We start from the raw sequence: 26,703 nt of genomic DNA on the forward strand, positions 1-26,703 counted from the left end.
TCATCTCTGTACTGCCAGTGCCTAGCACAAAGCCTGGCACATAGATGGTACTTACAAATGTTTATTTAATGAATGAACAGAAAGATTAGATGGCTACTGCCAACTCAGCCTGAGGAATGATTCATTGTAACTGCTTGTGTATATACCAGTGTCTTGCATGTGCCTCACCCTGTCTGAGATGTAGACCAGGGTTGTGAGGAAACCCACACTCAAGAATGGGTGCATAGCATCTAGCAATAATGACAGGCTACTGGAAGACCAGGAAAACAACAAAGCTCATGTATTTCCACCAGCTGGAATATTCAGGTAGTGAAAGTAAACAGGCTCTGTCTTTAGGAGGTGATCTCTTGACTTTGGAAGCATGACGCTCACACTACTTTAAAACACTACCAAACAGCTCTGATGGAGGAAAGAAAGGAACCTGAGCTAGTGGGTAGGTGTTCTCCAGGGCTCCTCCTCTGTCCTGATTTGAGCCTCTTGTCTCTGGGAAAGATAAAAGTGTCCCTAAAAACCGCAATAGAGATGACTTGTGCCTTTCTAGGTTCAAGTAGTAGTTTTAGGCTTAGGCAGAAATTTTGTTTTTGTTTATGTACCAACAGACAACCTAAAGAAGCAAGAAATAAAAGCCACTTCCTTCACTAAAGATATATAAAGGGCCAAAGGTTTGTTCTAAACTGATTGCTATGTCTATTAGATATTTTGAAAAGAAAAATAAAACCCCAATTTTAAAGCTGAAAACCACAACAGTATGGGGTTCAGAAATCTCACCCATAAGGCTTTTAAGATTGACCCTTTCAAGTTAGAGGGCTTCTCCAGCTATACACAGCTATCTGAGGGATGGCAGGATGCAGTTTTCACTTGCTTAACAACAGGGTTTCCAACATCTGTTGGAAGAAACATAGCTTCAGGTGGGTGCCTTCAAAAAAAAAAAAGGAAACTACAGGTTAAAGTTTTGTATTTAATTAAAAAAAAAAACTCTCCCACTCCTAAAGTGTATGCTTTCTTTTTTGACCTATTTTTCTTTTAAATTGTCTGCAGTTTCCCTATATTTTTCCTAGTGCAGTAAACAATGCAATCAAAGAAACAAAAAACAGACTCCACTCTTGCCCCAGACACTGAAGATGGTCAAAGAGAAGGAATCACAGCATGGAAAATGGGCCCATCTCTAAATATACAAAAACATTAAAAAAAAAGAAGAAAACAAAATAACCCCCCAAAAGATATTATTATTACATTCCTGGTACATTTCCTATAATATAATGTTGCAGACAATGCTTCTTTCCCAGGGAGTCCAGCTCGCTCAGGAGGAGACATCTAGTCGGTGCCTCGGGATAGGGTGGGGTGTTGCCAAACCTAAGGTTTTTTTATGAGCTCAATATCTCACAGAAACATCTGTGGTATAAATGGTATATATGAATCTAAAAGGGGATGAAGGCAGGCAGGCACCTGTCACTGTTCTCTGAATCAGCCAAAAATCTGAAGAGCGTGGGATCCAGGAGACAGATGCCATTAACCACTGAGGAACAGAGGGTAGAACAGAGGAAGCACCAAATGAATGGCTGCTTTTGGTTCCAAAGCCAAAAAAGGGCCCCACAAAAAAAGGGCAGCTGGTCTGGAAGAGGAACTCTCCTGCTCCTGGAGTCATGCAATAAAAATGATGGCCTTGGAGCCCCACCCCGAGAACAGCCACAGTCCAAGAACCAGAGCAATTTACACCACATCACACAGTTTGCAAATGAATGGACTAGGAGGGTAAGTGTTTTGACAAAGTGGGGGGCAAGGTGAACCTGAACCCCAAAGCACAGCTGTGACGTCTCTGGATTTCTATTTCTGCCAAGCCACAGGCCTCTGACGCCACTTGCTCGGTGGAAATGTACCCTTCTTCTTAACACTGGCCTTGCCTCAAAATGGCAGCCATGGTAGTAACCCTCAGAGATATTAAGAGGCATCAGTTGCACTTCTGGAAGTAAGATAATTTCCTTGCCCCATCCTGGCCAAAGCACTTCCCTTTATAAGCCGCTGCTGGTATGCCACCTTCCCCTCCAAGCAGAGTGCAACTTACTTTTGTTTCAGACTTTTGCATTGGCCTCTGAGGGCCCCTTCCAGGATACAGAGTAAAGTATCCTTCTGCATCCACGTGTGAGTGGGTTGCCGTCCAGGGTCAGATTTGTGTTCCCTGGTTTGGTCAATGCACCTTTATGAGAATAAAACCACATGCATACACAGACAGACTAGCCTGGAAAGGGCTTTCTGGATAGGGTTTCTGGTTATCTTGATGCCTCCCCCAAAAGAAATCACTTTCTTGGTGTAAGAGGATTAGGACATTGAGTGACCTACTCTCAACTTTCGGAAGGGCAGCTTGTTTTGTCCATTTTTCAATGAGGGGGTGGAAGGGACCCAACCTGTTCAGTTACAACAACAAGGTTTTGTTTTTAAAAAAAAGGATCCTATGTGGAAATGAGTGGGACAATGATAAAAATAAACAAATAATTAAAATTCCAAACCAAAACATATCTCCTGGCCCCGAGACCCCCAGTTAATCCTCTAAGACCACAATCTCCACATTGTGAACTTGATGCTGGTGTTCTTCCATCTCAGCCACGACTTTCTCCTCAGTCCTCAGTTCTGTCTCCAAAATGACTGCTTTGCCCTCAGTATCCTCAGCCTCTGGGTCTGGGGCTGGGTCAATCTCAATGATGGTCTGCCCATCCTCTGAGGTGCTTTCAACAGCCTGGATGGCTGAGGTCAGGCCAGACTCCATGGCCACCAACTCCACAGGGCTCACCATGGTGGTCATGTTGCCAAGGGTACTCCCATCCTGCATGGCGGTGGAGCTTAGCAGTGCCAGGCTAGATGAAGGGTGGATGGTCACTGTGTCTGGTGAGCTGCTCTTGGCAGATGAGACCACTGTGGCATAACGGAAGAGCTGAGGGCCAGAAGGAAGTGCGTGGACAGTCACAGGACTGGAGCCCTGGCTGAGGGTGGCCACTGGAATATTGCCCATGGAAAATGACTGACCCACGGGGGTGATGGTGATGGGTGAGATGACTGTGAACTGAGGCTGCTGGACAGGAGGAGAAGGGCTCAGGACGGTGGTAGAGGCTGGCCGCTGGAGCCGGGGCCTTTTGGGAGGCTTAGGAGTGCTCACAGGCATCAATACCACATTTTGAACCGTCTGGGATTTCAGCCTGTGATCCTGAGCTTGCTTCTTCTGCTCTTCCAACTGGCGTTCCAAGTCTATGGAAAAAAGACAGACTTTGTGTGGAGAGAAGTATAATCTTGGGAACAGTAAACTGGGAGTGAGGAGACCTGGGGTCTTGCCCTGGTTTTGCTACTATGTAGCCTCAGGCAAGTCATTTCATTGTTTTCAAGAAGAAACTAGACTGGATGGTCTTTAAAATCCCTCCAGTTACTACATGTCATTGTGTGATTATAGACAGGTCAATAATTCAGAATCTTTTCGTGCTGTGATCCTACTATAGCTCAACTCTAGAAGCTCCTGTGGCATTTTGTTACCTGTCACCAAAATGCAAACCAAAGAAGTCTCCAGTTGGTCTACCAGCTTATATATGCCCTGCCTGGCTCTACAGATGAAAATAATATCTGCATAATCCCTTTGCAACTGCCATGGACCCACAAAGGAGCTACAATGGCCACTCTGAAAAGCAGTGATTCCCAAACTGTCCTTCAAGGCAGGATCACTTGCTGGTGACCCAGATGGCTTTAGTCTACCATTAGCCCCCAGAGAAGTCTACAGAAAGTTATAGAGGAAGTCCCTAAGAATTACAGAACTGAAGGAGGTCTTAAGAGTTCTAACACATTCATTTTGACATAGATCCAGAGAGATAAAGCGACTTCCTTACGGTTACAGAGCATGTTACAGAGAGTCAACTTGGTGGCTTTTCCACCCCAATACATCTATCACTATCCCTCTCCCAAGGGTCCAATCCAACCTTGATGACCACTGGTGAGTCTGGTTCTACACCAGAACTTCTCTATTGCTTAGCACCTGATAAGCATCCAATAAATAACCAGTCACACCTGTAGAGCACCTTGCTCACTGTGGAACACCCAGAGCAAGCCAACTCCTTGTTTGGAATAAAAGGAGTAGGGAGTGATAAAGAACACATTCAAAAACTTTAAAACATTGCCGTTTACGGTTATAAGATAATGCATTTTTTCCAACTTTAGTAGTAATCAAAGAAATGTGAACCTAAACAAGATACCAAATCTATAATTTTTAAAAAGTTAAATCAGGGTGTATTGTAAAAAACAATGCCCATTGTTGGTGAGCTCAAACTTGTGATGTAAATTGGTATAATCTTCTTGAAAATTTGACAGTAGGTCACAAGACTCCATAAACAAATTATCAATACCATTTAACCTCAAGCTTAAATGGTATTCATATTGTGAAGTAGTTTAAGAGAACATAAGAAGAAAAGTTATATTCATACAAGTTCACTGCAACAAAATAAGCTACTGAAGAAAATTTAAATTCATCCTTAAAAGAATGTCTAGGTAAAATACTGTGTAGCAACTTGGAAAAATATTAGTATGTCACAGTGAAAAAAGCAGAAAACACAACTTTATGTACACTGTGGTTATAACTAAAATGATATGGACAAGGGACCAGAAGCCTACATTTCTAACAAAAACCATTTTTCAGATGGTGTAAAGTTTCAAGGTGGAAGACAGCATTGGACTATAAATAAGAAGACAGAGTTCTACTCTGGGCTTCACTGTCAAGGAGTGATGTGGTCCCAGGCAAATCATTTATCCTCTCTGTGCCTCTACTGGGTTATCTGTAAAATAAGGAAACAGCCTATAATATTCCTAGAAAGATCAAATGAAAAAGGGCATCTCTGAGAATACCTGGTAAACCGAATTTAAAATATAAACTGGGCATAAAAATAAGTTTAAAACAACCTAAATTGTTCTTCTCTTACCAAATGATCTTTCTTGCCTCTCGTCTTCATGACCGACTATTATAATATATTCTATGTCATTTAAGACTGATAATCCATACCTCCAACTTGTTTTGCATCTTTCACTGCCTTACCTCCTCCAAAAGCTTCTCTTGATTCTTTTCTGGGTAAAAATGATAACTCCCTTTGTTCCACCACTATACCTGCTATATGCCTCTGTTACAAAACTGACTACTTTTTGCACTTATTTCTAAGTCTGCTTTCCCTTCAGTTCCTTGAAAGCCCTCAAGAGACTGAGGCTACCTTATTCAACATTTTATTTCTAAAACCTAGCTTGGAGACCAGCACAAAGTACTTATTAAAAAGAGTTAAATTATCCATGTGCTCATAATTTCTGATTACCAGAAATAATGAAAGTGCTAAATGTATATCAAAAGACTCAGTATTAATAATGTAAAAAAGACAAAGGCCAATTTTTTTCTTCTGCCACTTATATTACTGGACTAATGGAGCGATCTAGCAGACATCTTAATCCTCCAAAGATATAGAAGGAGGATCATGTTGCTGGCTTTCTTTTCTTTTCCTTTGTGCTTCCTCTGCTTCCCACCACTCCACCTCACCTAGGACTATGTACAAAGAAAAAGCCAAATCTGATACTATGTGAGTTGAAAGAAAGAAAGAGAGAGAGAGAGACAGAAAGAGAGACAGAGAGAGAAGGAAGAAAGGACAGAGGAAGGGAGGAAGGAAGGAAAGAAAGAAGCAGCAAGCCAATCCAGTCCCAACAGAAGTCAACAAAGGAATGGCAAGACTCAAGGATATTAGTATAATATCACCTAAGAAAAGAGAGAAGTTACACATACCTGTCAGAGTATAGAGAAACTGCTCTTCTCCCTGCTCTACTTGGTTCCTTCTGTTGTCTAAAACCTTCTTGACTGTGTCCATTAGGCCAAATGTATGTGCTACATTGTTGAGAACAGCAGCATCTATTTAAAACAAAAGACATGTCTGTCCAGTTAAAACAGAAATGTTCCACCAACTCCCTATTGTGCTGCTTATAAATATAAAACAATCCCGGGCTTCCCTGGTGGCGCAGTGGTTGTGAGTCCGCCTGCTGATGCAGGGGACACGGGTTCGTGCCCCGGTCCGGGAAGATCCCACATGCTGCGGAGCGGCTGGGCCCGTAAGCCATGGCCGCTGAGCCTGTGCGCCCGGAGCCTGTGCTCCACAACGGGAGAGGCCACAACAGTGAAAGGTCCATGTACAGCAAAAAAAAAAAAAAAAAATAGGGAAAAAAAAAAACCAATCCAGAAATTAGAATACTAATAGCATTTTCAAAATATTTTAACAAAGATTTATCACATGTGTAACTAATTATTATTTAATTGTTATATCTTTATACATGTTTCCATATAAATAAATACAAAAATAAGGAAAAAAATCTTGCATCTGGTTATAGGTTCTGACTTGTCTTAGAAAATATGGTCATTCTACTAGACAGAGCTAAGTTTGAACCTTGGTTTTGATGTTGCCTATCTGTGTGACCTTGGGTAAGTCATTTCCGTCCTTAGTTTTCTCATCTGAAACAAATGCGACTAATAATACTTACTCTGCAAGATAGATATGAAGATTAGAAACATCATATTTTAAGTGCCAAACATGGGAAATGACATGCAATATTATTAATAGTATTATCTATTAATCTATTATCTATTAATATTAATCTAATTATTAATATTAATATTAATCTAATAATATTAATCTATTATCTATCTATCTATTATCTATCTATCTATTATCTATCTAAGTATATCCCCTTTATTATTATTATTTTTTGGGGGGGGGGGCTGCACCACACGGCATGTAAGATCTTAGTTCTCTGACCAGGGATTGAACCCGTGCCCCCTGCAGTGGAAGCACGGAGTCCTAACCACTGGACCTCCAGGGGAAGTCCCTCTGTTCCCCTTTAAACAAAACTTCTTGAAAGAGCTGTCAGTAACTGGTCATTACTTCCTTAACTCAGACCACTTTTCCACCTACAACTCTCTTCTACAGTTGTCTCATCCAGTTCCATGGTTTTGAATATCATGGACATGCTAAGAATTTCCACATGTAGATCTCCAGCCCAGACCTCTTTCCTGCATTACAGATTAATACTTCTGTTGAGCCAAATGACTTCTCCATTTGAAGCCCTCATAAGCATCTCAACTAAACAAGTCAAAAACCAATTCTGATTTCTTCTCCCAGTGGTCTTCATCTCAGGAAATTTTACCACCGCTCACAGCTCAGACCAAAAATATATGAGTCATCCTGGATTTCTTTCTTTTTCACCCTACATCCAATCCATCAGCAAGACTTGTCAGTTCCACATTCAAAATATAAGCCCAATATGATCCCTTCTTCCCAGGTCTACCACTACCCACTCTAATCCACGCTACCATCATCTCTTGCCTGGACTAATTCCTTCAAGAGTTTCCCAACTGGTCTTCTTGTTTCTACTCTTGCCCCATATAATCTATTCTCCCCACAGCAACCACAGTGATCTTTTAAAAATATAAATAAATCTGAGGGACTTCCCTGGTGGTGCAGTGGTTAAGAATCCGTCTGCCAATGCAGGGGACAGGTTCGCTTCCTGGTCTGGGAAGATCCCACATGCTGCGGAGCAACTAAGCCCGTGTGCCTAGAGCCTGTGCTCCGCAACAAGAGAAGCCACCACAATGAGAAGCCCACACACTGCAGCGAAGAGTAGCCCCTGCTTGCCGCAAACTAGAGAAACCCCACGTGCAGCAACGAAGACCCAACACAGCCAAAAATAAATAAATAAATAAAATAAAAATTTTTAAAATTAGTTAAGACTGTCATGGGGTCATTAGAAATTGTCAAACGTGATAAATCAATTACAAACAAGTGAAGAAATAATCTTGAAAATATTAATGAGTTTGCTTCCATTAAAGATATAAAAATTAGGGCTTCCCTGGTGGCGCAGTGGTTGAGAGTCCGCCTGCTGATGCAGGGGACACGGGTTCGTGCCCCAGTCCCGAAGAGCCCACATGCCGCGGAGCGGCTGGGCCCATGAGCCATGGCCGCTGAGCCTGCACGTCCGGAGCCTGTGCTCCGCAACGGGAGAGGCCACAACAGTGAGAGGCCCACATACCAAAAAAAAAAAAAAAAAAAAAGATATAAAAATTTAAAAACTATATTAAAAATATATAAATATATCTGATCACTTTACTCCCCTGCTCAAAATCACTATGATGGCTTACCATCACCTTAAAATAAAACCCAAAGTTCTGACCAAAGCTTATTTAAACTGTCCCCTCTGCTCATGTGCAACCTCATCACCTACCACTCTCTCCATTACTTAGTCCACTGGAGCCACGTCAGTGCTTCTCTAATTCTTTGAACCCACCAGGTTCATCGTAACTTCAAGATCTTTGTTCCCTCTGCCTGGAATGCAGACAATCGTTCTGGAGGCTTTAAACTAACAGAATATGAGAACTGTCTAAAACCAGGTGGATTTCTCCAATTTTCAGACTCTATATATCTACTTTGTATCTATATCGAGAGAGAGAGAGAGAGAGAGAGATTGCTTTCTGGCACCATTTACAAGGCAAAAATTACCTGTGGAAAAAGCAATGCCAGACCTGAGTTCAAAACCTAGTTATGCTAAAAATAGAGCTACCATATATGATCCAGTAATCCCACTCCTGGGCATATATCCAGAAAAGATGAAAATTCTAACTTGAAAAGATACACGCACTCCAGTGTTCATAGCAGCAATTTACAATTTACAGTAACCAAGACATGGAAGCAACCTAAGTGTCCATCAATCAGATGAATGGACAGAGAAGATGTGGTATACATATCCAAAGGAATATTACTTAGCTATAAAAACAGAATGAAATATTGCCATTTGCAGCAAGGTGGATGGACCTAGAGAACAACATACTAAGTAAGAGAAAGACAAATTACACTTACATGTGGAAGCAAAAAATAATACAAATGAATTTATTTACAAAACAGAAACAGACTCACAGACATAGAAAAAAAACTTATGGTTACCAAAGGGGAAGTGAGGAAGGGATAAATTAGGAGTATGGGATTAACAGATACACACTACTATGTATAAAATACATAAGCAACAAGGATCTACTGTATAGCACAGGGAACTATATTCAATATCTTCTAATAACCTATAATGGAAAATAATTTGAAAAAATACACATAGGAGCTTCCCTGGTGGCACAGTAGTTAAGAATCCGCCTGAAATTGCAGGGGACACGGGTTCAAGCCCTGGTCCGGGAAGATCCCACATGCTGCGGAGCAACTAAGCCCGTGTGCCACGACTACTGAGCCTGCGCTCTAGAGCCCATGAGCCAAAACTACTGAAGCCCACGTGCCACAACTACTGAAGCCCACACGCCTAGAGCCTATGCTCCGCAACAAGAGAAGCCACCACAATGAGAAGTCCACGCACCACAACAAAGAGTAGCCCCACTCGCCTCAACTAGAGAATGCCCACGTGCAGCAACGAAGACCCAACACAGCCAAAAATAAAATAAATTAAATAAAAATAAATTTAAACACACACACACACACACACACACACACACACACACACACATATAACTGAATCACTTCGCTGTACACCTGAAACTAACACAATATTGTAAATCAACTATATCTCAATAAAAAAAAAAATTTTACAATTCAAAATAAAAAGCCCTAGTTATGAACTTTGGATAGTAACTTTTTATGAGCCTTAGTTTCCTATTCTGTAAAATGAGGATAATAATACCTATACCTCAGTGTTTCATGAGGCTAACATGATCTGCCTACAATGACCGCTATTGTTGGGATTAGTGTGTTTACCTGTGACCTGGAAGGGAGCCTGGATAAGCCGCTGCTGAACTCCCCTGAGTAGCTCCTCTATTTCCTTCTGTATATTGCAGACAACCTCTTCCATCAGTCCTACATCAGCTATTCCTTTCCAGAACATCAAAGTGTCCTCTGGCAAAAGAGGGATAAGACAGAGGGTAAACAAGGGACACTACATATACTTAAGCATATCTCTTCAATGTTAAATTCAAAATTATTTTGATTCAAAATGATTTTTTTTTTCCGTGCTGCGCAGCTTGTAGGATCTCAGTTCCCTGACCAGAGATTGAAAACGGGCCACAACAGTGAAAGCCCAGAATCCTAACCACTAGGCAACCAAGGAACCCCCCTCAAAATGATTTCTTATTGGGCTATTTCTGGGAAAAGAAAAAAAGCCTTTGGAACACTAGCTGCCTCCCTGAGTTGGTATCTAATTATTTGAACTCTGCAGCAAAATAGGGACTTGTGATAATTGCCTCAATTTGTCATGCCTCTGGCTACAGGGAACAGGTATCTTCCACCAATAAAAATATTAAATTAAATATTTAATAAATACTAAAGCATTTATTTAAATAATTTAATTTAAAATTAAATAATACATAATATTTTAAATGTTAAGTAATAAAGAAATTAAATTAAGTTAAAGATATACTCCCTCTAATCCTATACTTAAAAAACCAAAATAAAGGGACTTCCCTGGTGGTCCAGTGGGTAAGACTCCATGCTCCCAATGCAGGGGGGTTTGGGTTTAATCCTGGTCGGGGAACTAGATCCCGCATGCATGCCGCAACTAAGAGTTCACATGCTGCAACTAAGAAGTCCACATGCTGCAACGAAGATCCCACGTGCCGCAACTAAGACCCGGCGCAGCCAAAATAAATAAATATTTAAAAAAAAAAACCAAAAAACAATAAAACACTTGAATAGGTGGGGTTATAAGCTCCCTGGGGGCAGAAGCTATGTCTTTTCATCTATCTAGATCTAGCAACAGTACCAGCTAAAAACAGGCAGCAATAAATATTTGTTAAATAAATTAATGAATGAAGGATGATGTGAAGCTTCTCCTGTCCCCTCTAAGTGAATCATCATTAATCACCATCCTCTACACCACCTGCTACCTAATTTTTTCTTCTAACATCTTGCAGCTTGGTTTCTCTAACAAATGGGCCAAAGTTGGAGTCAGTGTGACAGGATAAAAAGCATGGACTTCAGAGTTAAACAGATGAATTCAGTTAAACAGCTGAATTATTAGTTGTGTGACTGGTCTTAGGCAGGGTGCTGACCCTTTCTGAGTCTCAATTGCTTCATAAAATCTGACTTTACAGGGCTATTGCTTGGATTAAAATAAGGTGTTTGCAGCTGTAATTAGTATTAATATGCATAAGAAAAACCAGCACAAGTAATGAAGAGGCCTTCTGTGTCCATAATCGTAATGGTGATAAGAGTCACAAAACCTTACAAGAAATCTGAGCCCCATAGAAAGTACCTGAAATTTCCTCTGAGTCTTTCTTCATGCCCTCCTCTGTGGCCATGCTGACAGCAGCAGTGAGAGCCGAGTTCCATTCCAGCCCTGCCTCTTCCATGCTCTCTTCTGAGATGGCAATCTGTGTGATGCTACCTAAAAGCAGTCCATTAGAGGGAAGGCCCGTGAATTTTATGAAAAAGTCACAACTATCCTCTATCTCAGACAGCCAAAGAGATCCTGTTATTTAACTTTCTAACCTTTTGCCTGCATGTCCCTATATTTAAAAACTAGAATCCTAGGTAATCCAGGATGAATATTGGATTTCCTAAATAAAACCTGCCTTGCAAAAGAAAATGCTTTCTTCTTACTTTGAATAGAAAGTGAAAGATAGGGGCTTCCCTGGTGGCACAGTGGTTGAGAGTCCGCCTGCTGATGCAGGGGACGCGGGTTCGTGCCCCAGTCTGGGAAGATCCCACATGCCGCGGAGCGGCTGGGCCCGTGAGCCATGGCCGCTGAGCCTGCGCGTCCGGAGCCTGTGCTCCGCAACGGGAGAGGCCACAACAGTGAGAGGCCTGCATACCGCAAAAATAAATAAATAAATAAAAATAAATAAATAAATAAAAAAAGAAAGTGAAAGATAACTTACAAAATCACAAAAGAGCAATCTGCTTTCTGAGCAGTTATGTTTTCGAAAGAGACAGAAGGTGGGCACGATTGCCAGGCTGCAGGCCCCAGACTTGGTGAGGATGAGGAGGACTTGAAATAATTTAAAAGAAAATTATAGTCAAGAGCCCTACTACAAGCATGTTTGATACTAACCATCTAGAATTCATGAAGTTGCTGTAATTTATTTATCAGGCTATGTAAAAGAAAGCAAGAGAAATGAGACCAAAATAAATCAGATAAGAGATCCATGAATAGCAGATTCACAGAGGAAAAAACTACTGCTATCAATTTTATATTAAGGTTTTAAACAAAGAGAATTGAGAAAAATCAAACTGATCCAGACAGAAATATAGACAAGTGTGGACTCTCCACATTGAAGGATATCAATAATCAAGCAAACAAGTAATATCAATATGGATGATCAAGTAAAGAAGTTTCGGCAAAATGAAAAGGAAGTAGATAATTTCACAGCATTTTTCACTTTTCAAGTGAAAGTGTCACACCACCAAATATTCAAACTGCTAGATATTGTACACTTTCCTGAAAGGAACTTAGGTTCCAAGAAATTTGGCCTCTACTCACCCAGTGGTTACTCACAGAACATTAGGACTGACCAAAAGAAACCTTGATAAGTCATTTTTAAAGCACAATACTTCCCTTACATCCTTTAGCGTTCTTGTGTCTCTGTCAGGCATATTTATAAGTCTCCTGGAAGTAGTTTAGACATATTCTATCTAGGAATTTTAGCTGTGCTAAGTCTCCAGCTGAACTAAATCCTTAATAATAACCTCATATGGCTATATCTTTCCTAGAGAGCCCTTGTCCCAAGCTCAACAATACTGAAGTTAAGTGTGTGCCCATCCTATCTCATTTGTGAAGAAGCCTCAGCTTGCTTATCTGAATTCCTTACAGACAGAGCTCTTTGATCCTTACAGCAGTCTCCAGAGTCTAGCCCAGCCAATGACACACTGTCTTTGATACATCTCAGTTCAACAGCTGAAAACCCGTTCTCCGTTCTAATCCACCCGCTTGCCTTGCCACTAGAAGAGCAAAGGATTTTTAAAACAATCTGATTTCAAAGATATGTCAAGTGGCACCAAAGTGAGACTGTTAAATAAGCATTATTTGGATCACCTTTCTAACGTTTACCATGCACTGTAATAAAGAAACAAGGAAGGAGGTCTGGCCAATAGGAATCATTTGGGAGAAAACAAGGAGAGTTCTTTCTAAAGCATGGACTCCCACCCAAGATTACCATACCTTACATTAACGCTCTCGAGAATTGAAAAAAGAAACACAAAGAAGAAATGAGGGGAAAAGTGCTACTGAAAAACACAGTGGGTTTTCAGGTGGTTTCCTACCCCCTACCATCGGCCGAAGTGGGTGTCTGCACCACACTTGTCTGCTGTCCTGGCACTGGAGCTCTTGCACTGCTGATCAGAAGATCAAATTTGGTGCTTCTGCAGGTATTGGAGCAAACCTTGTCATGTTGGTAAAAATCAATCTGTCCGGAGTCCATCATTTTCCTGTGCAAAGAGAGACAAGAAGTACCAATTCAGCCTGCACTTCATCTTGAAGGGACAAATAGAGACAAAGTGCTGAGTCCCTTCTATATGTTAATGAAACCTAATAGTATTAAAAGTCATTAGGTTGCAGAAATTCTAATTGGGGCTATAAAATGTTCATTGGTCCTGCCCACATTTACAAGTACTCCTCTTCCCTCCTTCCTCTACTCATTATGAGTACTCTCTTGTATTTCCCGTTATCACTAAGTTTTAGACATATACTCCTGACAATAGCTAAATTCCCCCATAGAATCTTATTGAAACAAAGCCCAAAAGGGGAAAAGACTAACTCATATCCCAGCACAAATGAGAAATGCCACAGGGGGATTAGAATTTTGTGATTAGATTCTGATGTATTAGTACTTGTAGACCAGCAAGATCTGTTGCCACTTCTGGAGACATAAAACTTCAGCACATTTCTTTCCTTTAAAAAAAAAAAAAGAGATAACTCTCCTATAAATACAGAGCAAAGTTGATTATACTAAACCCCCACTATAAAATGTCCTTATAACTAGATTCACAAGACGCTATTATAGGCCATGAGCAAAGCCATGAGGTATTTTAATTACAGTAAACTCTATGTTATAATGTTACTTGGCTTTCACTAAAGATTTTTTAGACACTCTGAGTCTTTTACATTTGGGGAAAGTTGGCATACACTTGTTTTTCTGGGCAAGTAAAACAAGCCAAGAACAAAAAAAAAAAAAGAAAGTTAAAGGTATTCACCCCCAATTTCATTCAACTACTGATTAATGCACACAAATCATCTGGAATGAATTTTTTTAAATTATGCCTCTGACTATAAAAATCATACGTAAAGAAAAAAACATTTTCTGTGGAAAATACAGAAAACTATAAAGAAAACAACTGCTCTTTAAAAAAATATCCAACACAGAGATCATATCAACATTTCAGCATATTTTTTCTACTAAATTTACTTATATATGTGTGTTTTTTAAAACAACTATATTAATTGATATTACATTTTGTTTTCTTCCTTACATTACATCATAAGCATTTTCCATGTAAAAACTCTTTAGAAATATTTTAATGACCTCATAATGCACCATAGTATAAACTCATATACATTTAGATGAGCCATAATTTACTTTAGATACACCCTGATTGTATATTAAAGCAGACTGTAATTTTCACCATCATAAATTATGTTGCAATGAACACTTTTATACTTGAATCTCTACAAGCACTATAGATTTCTCTTAAGACAGATTCCTTAAAAAAATTAAAGACAAAAGGTAAGAGGTTTTTAAGGCTCATGATACATGTTCTGTGGGGAAATTTTAATTCTTAACCACATTTTAAAATTTTCTATCAATAGCTGAGTGCTCAAGAAACACCAACTAATGTTAATTTCACCGAGGAGAGGGGTGGATTACAATGATAAACTTGCTGCATAAAGAGATGGGAGTGGGGATACTATACATTCTAAAGTTTATTTCTGGGACTTCCCTGGTGGTGCAGTGGGTAAGACTCCACGCTGCCAATGCAGGGGGCCCGGGTTCGATCCCTGGTTGGGGAACTAGATCCCATATGCATGCCGCAACTAAGAGTCTGCACGCCGCAACTAAGACCAGGCGCAGCCTAAGTAAATAAATATTTTTTAAAAACAAATAAAGTTTATTTCAATGGTACAGTGACGGCAAGGATTGCATTCGCTGTGCATAATTGTTACTTACAAACAGCACCCTTCTACTCTACCAGATTATCCCAGGATTTGTCCATCAGCCCACATCTCCGTTGTTGTCAAGCTTTCTTAGCACCAGGCTTAGCTCTGCCTATGCTGAGTGATCTCAAGCTGGACTGTCATCTACTCCTGAGCTTCTCTGCCCAGAGAAGATCCTGCCCAACATTCTGACATCAGAAGAATTTGTCCTAGATGCTGGGAAGAGTCAATTTAATTCAATTTTTCTTCTCTCACAGGGATTTTAAGAACAAGTCGATGAAGGTCAAATAATACATGAATTGTTTAAGCCAATCCTTCAGACAGAATAAAAATTCAAATTAAGAAGACTGGATTCTCTGGATTCCACCATGATTAAGTGCCCCACAGTCAGCTGAAAGGTATGAACTTGCTATCAGAGCTCACCTGAGCATGATTCCACCCAGACGAATAGCTCTCTTCCAGTCCTTCAGGGTGGACTTGCCAGCCAGATGAACAAAATGCTTGGGGCTGATCAACTGATCATTAAACTAATGTAAAAAGTAAAGTCCAAAATAATCCAATGTTAATTTAGGCAGGCCAAGAGGGAAAGAAAGACATAACTCTACTTGTTATGAACAAAAAATACCCAAATGACAGACATCTTTAGTCATAGCCTTGTATTCTCCATCCTCCCACCCTATTGTGCTAGAGAAGATGATCCTTCTCTGGACACAGTGCCCTGTCCTGGTACGAAGCTACAGAAGACACAAGGAGGGTCAGAGATTAATATACTGATTAGGATCTAAAATCCATTTATGCCCTGAATCAAGCAGACGGGTCCAATGTTGCAAAGGCTATTTAAACTGAAGTAATCTATCCAGCCCTAATGACAAGATTCAGGATCTGGTAGAAAGAATAAGGATGGTAGAAACCAACAGCACTACAAAGCCTCGAAGCTCTGTAATTCTTAATGATTCTAGGATGATGCCACTGATGGTGACTACTATCTACATAGGTCAGCTGTGGCTACCAGTGGAGACAGAATAAGCAATTATTTCCATATTGTGCTCTCATGAAGATTACTTATTTTTATCAGTAGTAATTTTTAATAAACTCTACCAAATTACACACCAGTGTAAGGCATTTTACATATATGATCTCACTTCCTCTTCTAGCAACCTTACTGTGTGTGTATATAATTATTTGTATTTTAACATATGAGGCTCTGAAATATTAAATAACTTGATCAAGGTCACCTAGCTAGTCAGTGATAGAGATGGGACTCCATTCATTCAACAAATATTTACTGATAAATATGCCAAGCCCTATTCTAGGTGTTGGGGATACAATGGTGAACAAGATAGACAAATTCTCAGCTCTCAAAGGACTTATATTCTGGTGGGACTTGAATCCAGGTCAATTTCACTCTAAAGTCCCTATTTTTTTTTTTTTTTTACTGTGACACAAAGGGACACCACAAAATTAAAAACATTGACATGGTGGAAGAGAGAGAAGAGGCACTAAAACCATACCCTTTGAAAACAAGGAGACCCAAAATAGGCCCCAGCGAGGAGAAAAGACAATTACCTTGACACACTTTACATTTATTCCTGGGCATACAAACTTCTTCCAAAGGAGAATGGCTTTGCTCTCCCCACAAGTTATGGGGTAAGCAATTTCCATATCCTCATTTGCTTCTATAGTGCTTGCATCTTGAAAATGGAAAAAATATCATTTATTTATCAAATACTCTTCCCCAAAGCTTAATTCAGAATCTCTAGTCTCCTGGTTCCTCTGAGGGGCTAATAGTTCACACTGGTTGGTACTGTTTAGGAATCTTCTGGAAGAAGTTTGGCATAACAGCTCTCTTACCAAGCTCCCACTATGTGCCAGACGCTGTGCTGTGTGCTTTTATAGACTTAATCTTTTTTAGTTCTTAAAAACAATCCTGTGAGGCAGTGATTGTTTCCTATTGTCCCTGTGTAGGACTCAGAAAGGTGAAGGGACTTTCCCAAGGACACACAGCTAAGCAGTGAGAACGTGGGATTTAAACTCAGGTTTGTCTTACTTCAGTTTCTTTCCACTCACTGCCTTACAATCAACACCTCATCAGCAACTTCCCTAATGACAGAGTTCAACCTTGAGGCTCCAATTTCTTTGAGGGATTTCTATTGATGAAAAATCTTTTCAGCAACCCTAGCAAATTCACGTTAAACATCAACAGACAGCCCTAGCATCTTAGGCAGCGGTGTCTCTAGATGTGCCATCATCAGATTGATGGCTACAGCACTGGGTAGGGGGGAAAAATAAGGCACAAGAGGCAAGAAATCTCAACCAAGGAAGCTAAGGTCAAAAGTACTAGAACAGGGTTTCCCTGGTGGTCCAGTGGTTAAGACTCCCCGCTTCCACTGCAGGGGGCACGGGTTCTGCATACCTCGAGGTACGGCCAAAAAAAAAAAGCACTAGAACAACAAAAAGACTTACCAATCCCTTCTTCAATTTTGTGTATCGTGTGAGTTTCTACTGCCACAACTGCCGTGTTGTTCTCGGATCCGGCTTCATAAATCCTGTTGTAAAAGTGTCCATCGATAAACAAACTACATAAATCATGAAAAAATTAATATTCACAGCATGGGGTTAAAAAATTTGTTTTAATCTATCTCAAAAGGAATAAAATAATATACTTTACAACTCGATGTTAGTGCTTTGATTAGTGCCCCAATGTATTTGAATTCTAAGCTGCCCGGGACTGCTTAGCAGCTACTACCATGGAAATGAATCAACAACTTTCCTCACCCCAAAGGAAAGTTCCTCTTGCTACTGTATTTACACCGCCACTTGCTACTCTTCTACACCAGACTTTTCCCTTCCTAACTTTAAAAGCTCATGACATAAAGTGCTGCTTCAAGTATAAGATTAAGTCACATTGTAGATTTATCCAAATAAGACTAAAAAGTAATACTGTTAGTTCAAACCAGGAAGAACCTGCTGACCACAGAATTGATGTCCCTTGTCGGAATCTAGGAACTTTAGTCATTTTTACACTTTAGCATTTTTTAAGTCACCATAATCAAACTACAGACATGAGCAGAACCTCGTTAAAAAAAAAAAAAAGTAAGAGAGCCATTATGCCCAAAGTAACTAGCAGTAACTAGAGGTACCACTTAAGGAAAATCTCTCTCCAAAACGTTTCAACCTTCTAAGAAATGGGCTCAGAATACCTAACATGATACATTGACATCCTTTGTTCAATTTCCATAATAAACCTAACATGTTAATTATTGCACTTGCTACCCTAAAGCACTGCCTGAATAATCTCCTTTGCATCAGTGATTAGCCACCTGCATGGTGACACCTCTAGCACAGACCTCCCTTCTGAATTCCACACCAGGACACAACTAACTGCTAAATAAATAAATACATACATTTGGATATCCCATAGGACTTTATTGAATTCATTATGTCTAAAATAACCAAGTTCTCTTTCCTCTCCCACCTCCCAAACTACTCTTCTTCCTATATTCCCCATCCTTGTAATGGCTCCACCCAGCACACAGCAGCCTAAAACAGAAGCCTGGGAATTACACTGAATTTCTCCCTTTTCCTCCTCCTCAACTCCCACATAGTCACCAAGTCCTGCCAGATGCATCTCCTTAACACCAGCCGTCCTCCCTGTCTATTTCCACTACTACCGCCTTAATTCAGGCTGCATCATCTCTAAGTCTGAACTGGTCTCCTTGCATCTACCTGATCTTCTATATTCCTTCCACAGTGATCATGTAACACTCTCCTCCAAACCCTTCAAGAATCCTCTCCATGCTTCTAAAATAAAGACCCAAATCCTTAATATCATATTTAAGTCCCTCCAAGATCTGGCCCCTGGTTTCATCTCTCACCAAATCCCACCAGACAATCCAAGCCCCAATCATACCAAACTATTTGTAGTTCCCAAAATTGCCACCTTTTTTTACACCGTCTATTTTTGCTCTTCTCCCTCTTCCCAGAACATCCTTCCCCATCTTTTGTTTTTCAATGAGTAGCCTGTATGATGCTTTTCCTTCCATCTCAATCCTCCAGTATAATCACCCACTTCCTCTTTGTGATGCAACTGTACTTTAGTCACAACAACTATAACACTTCATACTATATACTTGTTTACCTGTCTCTCTCTCTCCTTGGGCATAGTCTAAAAAGGTCCCTGAGAGGGAGTTCCCTGGTGGCCTAGTCGTTAGGAGTCCAGGCTTTCACTACCATGGCCCGGGTTCAAGCTGAGATCCCGCAAGCCACATGCAAAAAAAAAAAAAAAAATGTCCCTGAGAGCAGAGACTACATTTTATTCATTCATTTTGTATACCTGGCATGTCGTGTGCTAACTGGAACATGGCACAGCACATAATAAATGACCGGTAAATGAATGAGGAATGTGATACACATGAGAAACTGCTGCTTCTGGAATTCCGTGGTAGTCCAGTGGTTAGGACACGGCGCTCTCACTGCCAGGGGCCCAGGTTCGATCCCTGGTCAGGGAACTAAGATCTGGCAAGCTGCAGCGTGGCCAAAAAAAAAAAAACCACTGCTTCAAGTAAATTTGATAAGCTCATTCTAACTTGACCAGTATGTGCAAAATTCTTTAAAAGAATAAATTCTTGTCTATACATAATTTCAACAACCAGAAAATTGCACTTGGGGTGGGAAGTCAGGGAATAGTCTATATTTTTACGGTCAAACAAGATTTTATCAGGGAAAATCTTTCTAAAGCAACTCAGGATAGTGATGGATTTAGCCTAATTCTCTATACCTACTATGATTATGGTAAAAAATCATAAAAGATGTTTAAAATGTTAAGGCGTTATGAGATACCGACATACCTTACGAATAATCGAAGTGAGGTAAAATTATGTTTACTAGAGTTTTAAAGTTAAGTCTACATCATTGTATTCTAATTCACTGAAAACTGAAAATCCACAGAGTTAAGTTCTTTTTATCTTGAATGATAAGGAAAGATATTCTGATTAATTGAATGGAATGTGGGATTATTACATAAACTAATGGGTACCCTACAGATCTGAAAGAGTTTATACAGCTTCCTAAGGCCTTAAACTTACTACTGGGGGCTTCCCTGGTGGCGCAGTGGTTGAGAGTCCGCCTGCCGATGCAGGGGACTCGGGTTCGTGCCCGGGTGCGGGAAGATCCCACATGCCGCAGAGCGGCTAGGCCCGTGGGCCATGGCCGCTGAGCCTGCGCGTCCGGAGTGGGAGAGGCCACAACAGTGAGAGGCCCGCGTAGCACAGAAAAAAAAAAAAAAAAAAAAAAACTTACTACTAGGGAGGGATATGAGCATGATAAGGAAAGTAAGGTCACTACTCCTCAAATTGAACTATTCCACTCAGCACACTGAGTAAATTTATGTAATACTAAAATCACCAGTCCCTGATCTCGTTAAAAACTCTGTTATGAATCCAAAATGAATTAGAAAGCCAAGAATGGTGATGGAATCTTAGTACCTTCATTCCTCCTGAGGACTTTTTAAGTATGTTTTAAAGGTTTTATTTGAAAAAGTTAATAACCATCTTTTTTTGTTTTTAAAGAGAAAGCATAGGCTGAACAAGCCTTCTTTGTTGAAAAACCCCCAGAATTAAAAGTCTTCTTAGTACCTGAGTACCTCAGTATCTATGTTTTTTTAAAAAAGTTGAATGTGGACATATTTTAAAACCAATCTAGGGACTTCCCTGGTGGCACAGTGGTTAAGAATCCGCCTGCCAATACAGGGGACACGGGTTCCATCCCTGGTCCGGGAAGATCCTACATGCCGCGAAGCAACTAAGCCCATGCAACTACTGAGCCTGCATGCCACAACTACTGAAGCCCATGCACCTAGAGCCCATGCTCCACAACAAGAGAAGCCACTGCAATGAGAAGCCCACGCACCAAAACAAAGAGTAGCCCCTGCTCGCCGCAACTAGAGAAAGCCCGCGTGCAATATTGAAGACCCAACACAGCCAAAAATAAATAAATTTATAAAAAGAAAAAACCAATCTAGTATTATTATGAAATTATCACCTTACACATCAGGTTCTATGTATTCATATTAAAAGACTGTTACCAGACACTCTACTTTTGCTTCACAATGTATTCCTGAAAATGTGTATATGATGAAAATTTGAGACAGTATTAAATGTCATATATGTAAAAGCTAAAAAGATGGACAAGAGGAATTATATATTGAAATCTAAAAATACTTATATAAAATCCCTAATTATTTCTTGCCTTTTAAATATAATCTTTACCAATTTATTCCCAGCAATTCATATATAGTCTTTGATTGTTTCTCTCCTTCATACTTGAACTGTAGCCAAGCAGGTTAAGTGTGATGAGGCTGAAGACTGACACCTGATGATTTCCAAGTGTATTAAAATTATGAGACCAGTATTTCTTATCACTAGAATCACTGCTTTTGTACCCTGCTCATTTTTATAAAATGAGGCTAAAATGCAATAAAATATTCAAATAATAAAATAATACAACTAGAAAAATCAACTGACAGGCATCTCAAAATGCAATACCTCAAAAAAAAAAGAATGTAATACCTCAAAATGTTTATTCACTAGCTCATGCACTAAAATTCAGTGTAAACAGTGGAGTGGGGAGTCAATATATGTTGTACAAAGATCCTCTACCTAAGCAAGCAATGAGAGGTTTCCAGAAAAGGCAATATCATTTGGAAAATAAAAAAGACAAACAGAAAAATAAGTGGAACCAAATCTTCAAAAGAATTAAGTCTCTAAGTAGCAGAGAAGTTTCTTCTGTCTCTACTGGGGATAGGACAAATGACAACTGGAGTACTTTAGGAAAGACAGAAGAAATGATGACTCCATAAGAAAATAAATTCTAAAAAAAAAAAAAAGAAAAAGAAAAAGAAAATAAAGCTGCGGAGAACTAAAGAACCTGCCCTTGGGCTTCCCTGGTGGCGCAGTGGTTGAGAGTCCCCCTGCCGATGCAGGGGATATGGGTTCGTGCCCCGGTCCGGGAAGATCCCACATGACGCGGAGAGGCTGGGCCCGTGAGCCATGGCTGCTGAGCTTTCGCGTCCGGAGCCTGTGCTCCACAACGGGAGAGGCCACAACAGTGAGAGGCCACAACAGTGAGAGGCCCACGTAATGCAAAAAAAAAAAAAAAAAAAAACCTGCCCTTTAATTCTTCCTGATGTTACCCTACTTCAAAAGGTAACAACTACAAGTATGTGTATGTGTATCAAACAAAATTACCAAACAACTGAGTTTGAATAAGCATGCATAATCTGTTGGTGCCAATAAAAATTTAAACCACTCTATAGGCTATATGTTAGGCATTATTTATATCAACTTTCCCTTATAGACCTTAGAATATTTCCTTCATGCTCAACAATATTCAGAAATGTCAGCAAACTATGTTTATATTTTAAAAACTAAAAAGTCCTTATCTTTTACAGATACATACTAATGTCTGGGATTTGCTTCAAAAAAATTCAGGAGTGGGTGGATATAGAGATGAAATAAGACTGGCCATGTGAAAAAAAAAAAAGGACTGGCCATGTGTTGATAACTGTTGACGCTGGGTGATGGATGCTTACATGGGGGTTCATTATATTTTCTTTATTTTGGGGTATATTTGAAATTTCCTATACTAAAAAGCTTTTTAAATTATCAAGATAGGTTAACTGTTTTTCTCCAGAAATTTTTAAGGCAAGGTACATTACTTAGTAGACTGGAATTGGAGAACAGCCATCCCTTGGTATCAGTGGGGGATTGCTTCTAGGACCCCCCTGCAAATACCAAAATCCACAGATGTTCAAGTCCCTTATAAAATGGCATAGTACTGAATATTTGTATATAACCTACACACATCCTCCCATATACTTTATTTTTTAAATTTTTTATTAAAATTTTTTATTTTATTTTTGGCTGTGTTAGGTCTTTATTGCTGTGCATGGGCTTTCTCTAGTTGTGGCGAGCAGGGGCTACTCTTCATTGAGGTGCACAGGCTTCTCATTGCAGTTGCTTCTCTTGTTGCGGAGCACAGGCTCTAGGCACGTGGGCTTCAGTATTTGCAACACACAGGCTAGGTAGCTGTGCCACGCGGGCCCTAGAGCAAGCGGGCTTCAGTAGTTGTGGCCCATGGGCTTAGTAGTTGTGGCTCGTGAGCTCTAGAGCACAGGCTAAGTAGTTGCAGCACGTGGGCTCTAGGGCACACGGGCTTCAGTAGTTGTGGTGCACGGGCTCAGTAGTTGTGGCTCGCAGCCTCTAGAGTGCAGGCTCAGTAGTTGTGGCGTACGGGCTTAGTTGCTCCACAGCAAGTGGGATCTTCCCAGACCAGGGAGCGAAGCTGTGTCCCCTGCATTGGCAGGTAGATTCTTAACCACTGAGTCACCAGGGAAGTCCCTCCCATATACTTTAAATCATCTCTAGATTACTTATAATATCTAATACAATGTAAATGTTATGTAAATAGTTGCTTTCATGTGGCAAATTCAATTTTGCTTTTTCAAACTTTCTGGATTTTTTTCTTTTTTTAATATTTTTTATCCAAGGTTGGTTGAATCTGTGGATGTGGAACCTACAGATACAGAGGGCCAACTGTATATGTTTGCCCAAGAACACTTCTGATCCTTGAAGAATCTTTTATACATTCCCCAAAATAAAATAACTACCCCCCTGGGACTTCCCTGGCAGTCCAGTGGTTAAGACTCCATGCTTCTAATGCAGGGGGCATGGGTTCCACCCCTAGTCAGGGAACTAAGATCCCACGTGCCACGCGGCAAAGCCAAAAAAAACCAAAAAACCAAAAAAACTATATTTGACAAAAAAAAAAACTTTAAAAATAAAAAAAAAATTATTTTAAATAACTACCCCCCGCTTCCCTCTGCAGATCTAGTTCCCATTTAACTTTCAAGACCATCAAAAAATCTTATATCTTCTTTCAAATTCACAGTGATCCTCTGAATTCAAAAGCACATCCTAACCATGCCACTCTGCACTTCTTAGGTTTTGCCATGTAAGTGATCTCTTTATTTATAAACATGTATTTTTGCCTTGCACAACTAGACTACAAGCTCCATGATGGTTGGAACCATGTGCTATATTTCTTTCAACACCTTTGAAATACGTTGTGTAATCGTAGGTGGTTGATAAATATTTTTTTGATAGACTAAGCTTAGTAATTTGCCCATCCACGAGGGTCCAGAGAACTTCTGGTAGGAATAATTTTACAGTTGCCTAGTCTCCTCTGACTCTAAATACACTGTCTTTTGGTAAACATGTACCAAGGCCTTATGCTAAACAGTGTGGATAAGTAAGATGAGGGAACCATGTAACTTACCCCCAAGGAACTCACAGTAGAGAAGACGGAGAGAGACAAGGAAAGAGCAAACTGTTGTAGTAAGTACTGAATGACAAATATAGCACACAATACATTATAGAGATGAAAACTTAGCTCTGAGAGTTTGATGTTGAATGTTCCATTATGCTAAATCACCTTAAAGTTATAATTTCCTCACTCTTTGAACCTCCCAAATTTTTCAAAATATTCAAATCTCTAGTCACTTACCCTTGTTGCACAGGCTGTAACTGCAAGATCACTTGGGTTTTGGTATCTTCAGCGTTCTCCCCTTCACTTCCTTCAGTGGGTACCACAACCACATCCCCCACTGGGACACTCACTTCCGCATTAGCCATCTTTCACATGAAGTCAGATAGCTGGAGCTGCTGTCAGAAACAAGAAGCACCAGTAACTTTGTCTGGTTTGAAAAGATGGCAACCATAGGAAAGGAACACCAAGATAATAACTATTAATTCCCAGGGCATCCTGCAGATCATGGTCCTCTGAAAAAGATGGGAACCGTGAGAAGGGGCTGACATAGGCTCTGATCTTTCCAGAAATGCCTTAGTACTCACTTGTTATTGTAGTTTTTCTTAGTATGTGTGATTCACCCCGTGGTGTGCTGGAGCCAGCTCTACCAGCTCCTGAGAACCAACTGTGCACATCTCTTCCCAACTCCAAGTTTAGTGACATCAAGTTGGTAGCTTGAAATCAGTTGCTGGGAGAATATACACCACAGAAATTGACAAACATTACAAATCAGGGTATTTTTTCTTCTAGAGAGCTGGTTTACAGCACACCACTAGTTCCATCCCAAACTAAGCTCCTAGGAAGTAAGAATCATCTGTTTTCTTTGCAACCAGCCTTTATACCTCATCAAGTGCTCTGTCCTTTGTGAGTAGATACTAATAAGCAGATACTAATAAGTATCTGCTAACTAAACTAAGTTGTATGGGAAAAAGAAAGATGGTTCGCATCGTGTGGTTTTTTAATAGATGCTGAATCCAACTGTATGACCTCCAGGAACGTCTTAATACCTCTTTGCCTCATATTGAATGGAGATAGGGTCTTGCCTGACATCTCCCCTGCGGAGCTGTTAGGGAAACCACTGTCCAGTACCACAAACTCCTTGACTCTAAAGTAACTCAAAGCATTATCTCAATCTTAATGAAAACTCAGAGGGCCCCAAGTTATTCTGCAGCTGTTAGTCTTCACAGCTGAAAAGAGTCACTTAAGAGAATATGGATAAGAACACTCCATTTACTTAGATATGTGAGTACTTGAAGATGATTAGGACTGTGCTGAACTGTGCTTAGACAGACAATGGATGCAAGTGTGAATATGTAACTAGTACTCAGATGACCGAATCCACATTTCAGCTCTGCCACAGCAATTGTTTGCCTATAATACACACATTTAACATGGCACTCAAAATCTCCCTCATTTGGCCCCCAAATTTTCCCAGTTTCATCTGCAACTACAGTATCCCAAGAATCTTAAGATCCAGCCACACCAACCTCCCACAGATTTCTGAACATGTAATATGTACTTTCAGGTTTCTCTACCTTTGTTATTCCATAAGCCCAAAACTCCTTTCTCCCGCATCTCCTTCTCCCTTCAAGGTCCAGCTCAAAGCTCACTCCTCCACAAAGCCACTGCCAAACCACTTTCTTTTCTGAGGTCCCCCAATACTTGCTTGCAGCTCTCCTCTAGTGTTTATCACACTGTGCCTTGCACTGCAGTTAACTGAATAGACATCTACCTCCATGACTACACTATACTCTCTGTGAGGACAGGTGCTGCTTATCTAAAAATCTTGCTTCTTTCATGCTGTGGCACAGCCAAAAATTTTTTTTAATTAAAAATAAAAAATAAAAATCTTGTCTCCCACAGCCTTGCTCATCATAGGCAGTGACATACATTGGTTCAATCAATTTTTGTTTGTGTTTGACCTAGTTAAAATTCCTCATATATGACTTAGACTTCTGTCCTTTATGATTCTCACATTCAAACTTTTTTCCTGGATTCAACACCTCCTATATCTAAAAGCCTCTTAAAATATCTTGTAGGCACCTTAAACTGAAAGCCTGTTCCCTCTCAAACCTGCTCCTATGTTTCCTGCCTCAATAAATGGTGCTACCCTCCACCCATTTTCTCAAGCCAGAAACTAAGGAGCTATTTTTGACTCCT

The 26,703-nt window shown here is 40.2% G+C and overlaps 1 protein-coding gene across 10 annotated transcripts in view; it reads right to left on the minus strand.

Moving 5' to 3' along the window:
- Positions 1 to 265: 265 nt before the first annotated feature.
- The window catches only part of GMEB1 (glucocorticoid modulatory element binding protein 1), a 31,439-nt gene continuing 5,001 nt past the window's right edge, over positions 266 to 26,703 (minus strand). For 3 of the 10 annotated variants that reach the window (XM_060140822.1, XM_060140823.1, XM_060140825.1), the window contains exons 2-11: positions 25,089 to 25,231; positions 24,742 to 24,899; positions 17,644 to 17,756; positions 16,747 to 16,871; positions 15,604 to 15,707; positions 13,300 to 13,457; positions 11,287 to 11,418; positions 9,795 to 9,932; positions 5,786 to 5,908; positions 266 to 3,237 (exon numbers count right to left, since the gene is read on the minus strand). In XM_060140822.1, the coding sequence (XP_059996805.1) occupies positions 2,537 to 3,237; positions 5,786 to 5,908; positions 9,795 to 9,932; positions 11,287 to 11,418; positions 13,300 to 13,457; positions 15,604 to 15,707; positions 16,747 to 16,871; positions 17,644 to 17,756; positions 24,742 to 24,869 (1,722 nt within the window). In that variant the 5' untranslated portion in view covers positions 24,870 to 24,899; positions 25,089 to 25,231 and the 3' untranslated portion in view covers positions 266 to 2,536. Of the gene's footprint in view, positions 3,238 to 5,785; positions 5,909 to 9,794; positions 9,933 to 11,286; positions 11,419 to 13,299; positions 13,458 to 15,603; positions 15,708 to 16,746; positions 16,872 to 17,643; positions 17,757 to 24,741; positions 24,900 to 25,088; positions 26,361 to 26,703 lie in introns of those variants that run through there. The other 7 variants (XM_060140826.1, XM_060140828.1, XM_060140827.1 and 4 more) reach the window with 6 other exon arrangements.

Source organism: Lagenorhynchus albirostris, chromosome 2 (genome assembly GCF_949774975.1).
Source record: "Lagenorhynchus albirostris chromosome 2, mLagAlb1.1, whole genome shotgun sequence".
Classification (NCBI taxonomy): Eukaryota; Metazoa; Chordata; class Mammalia; order Artiodactyla; family Delphinidae; genus Lagenorhynchus; species Lagenorhynchus albirostris.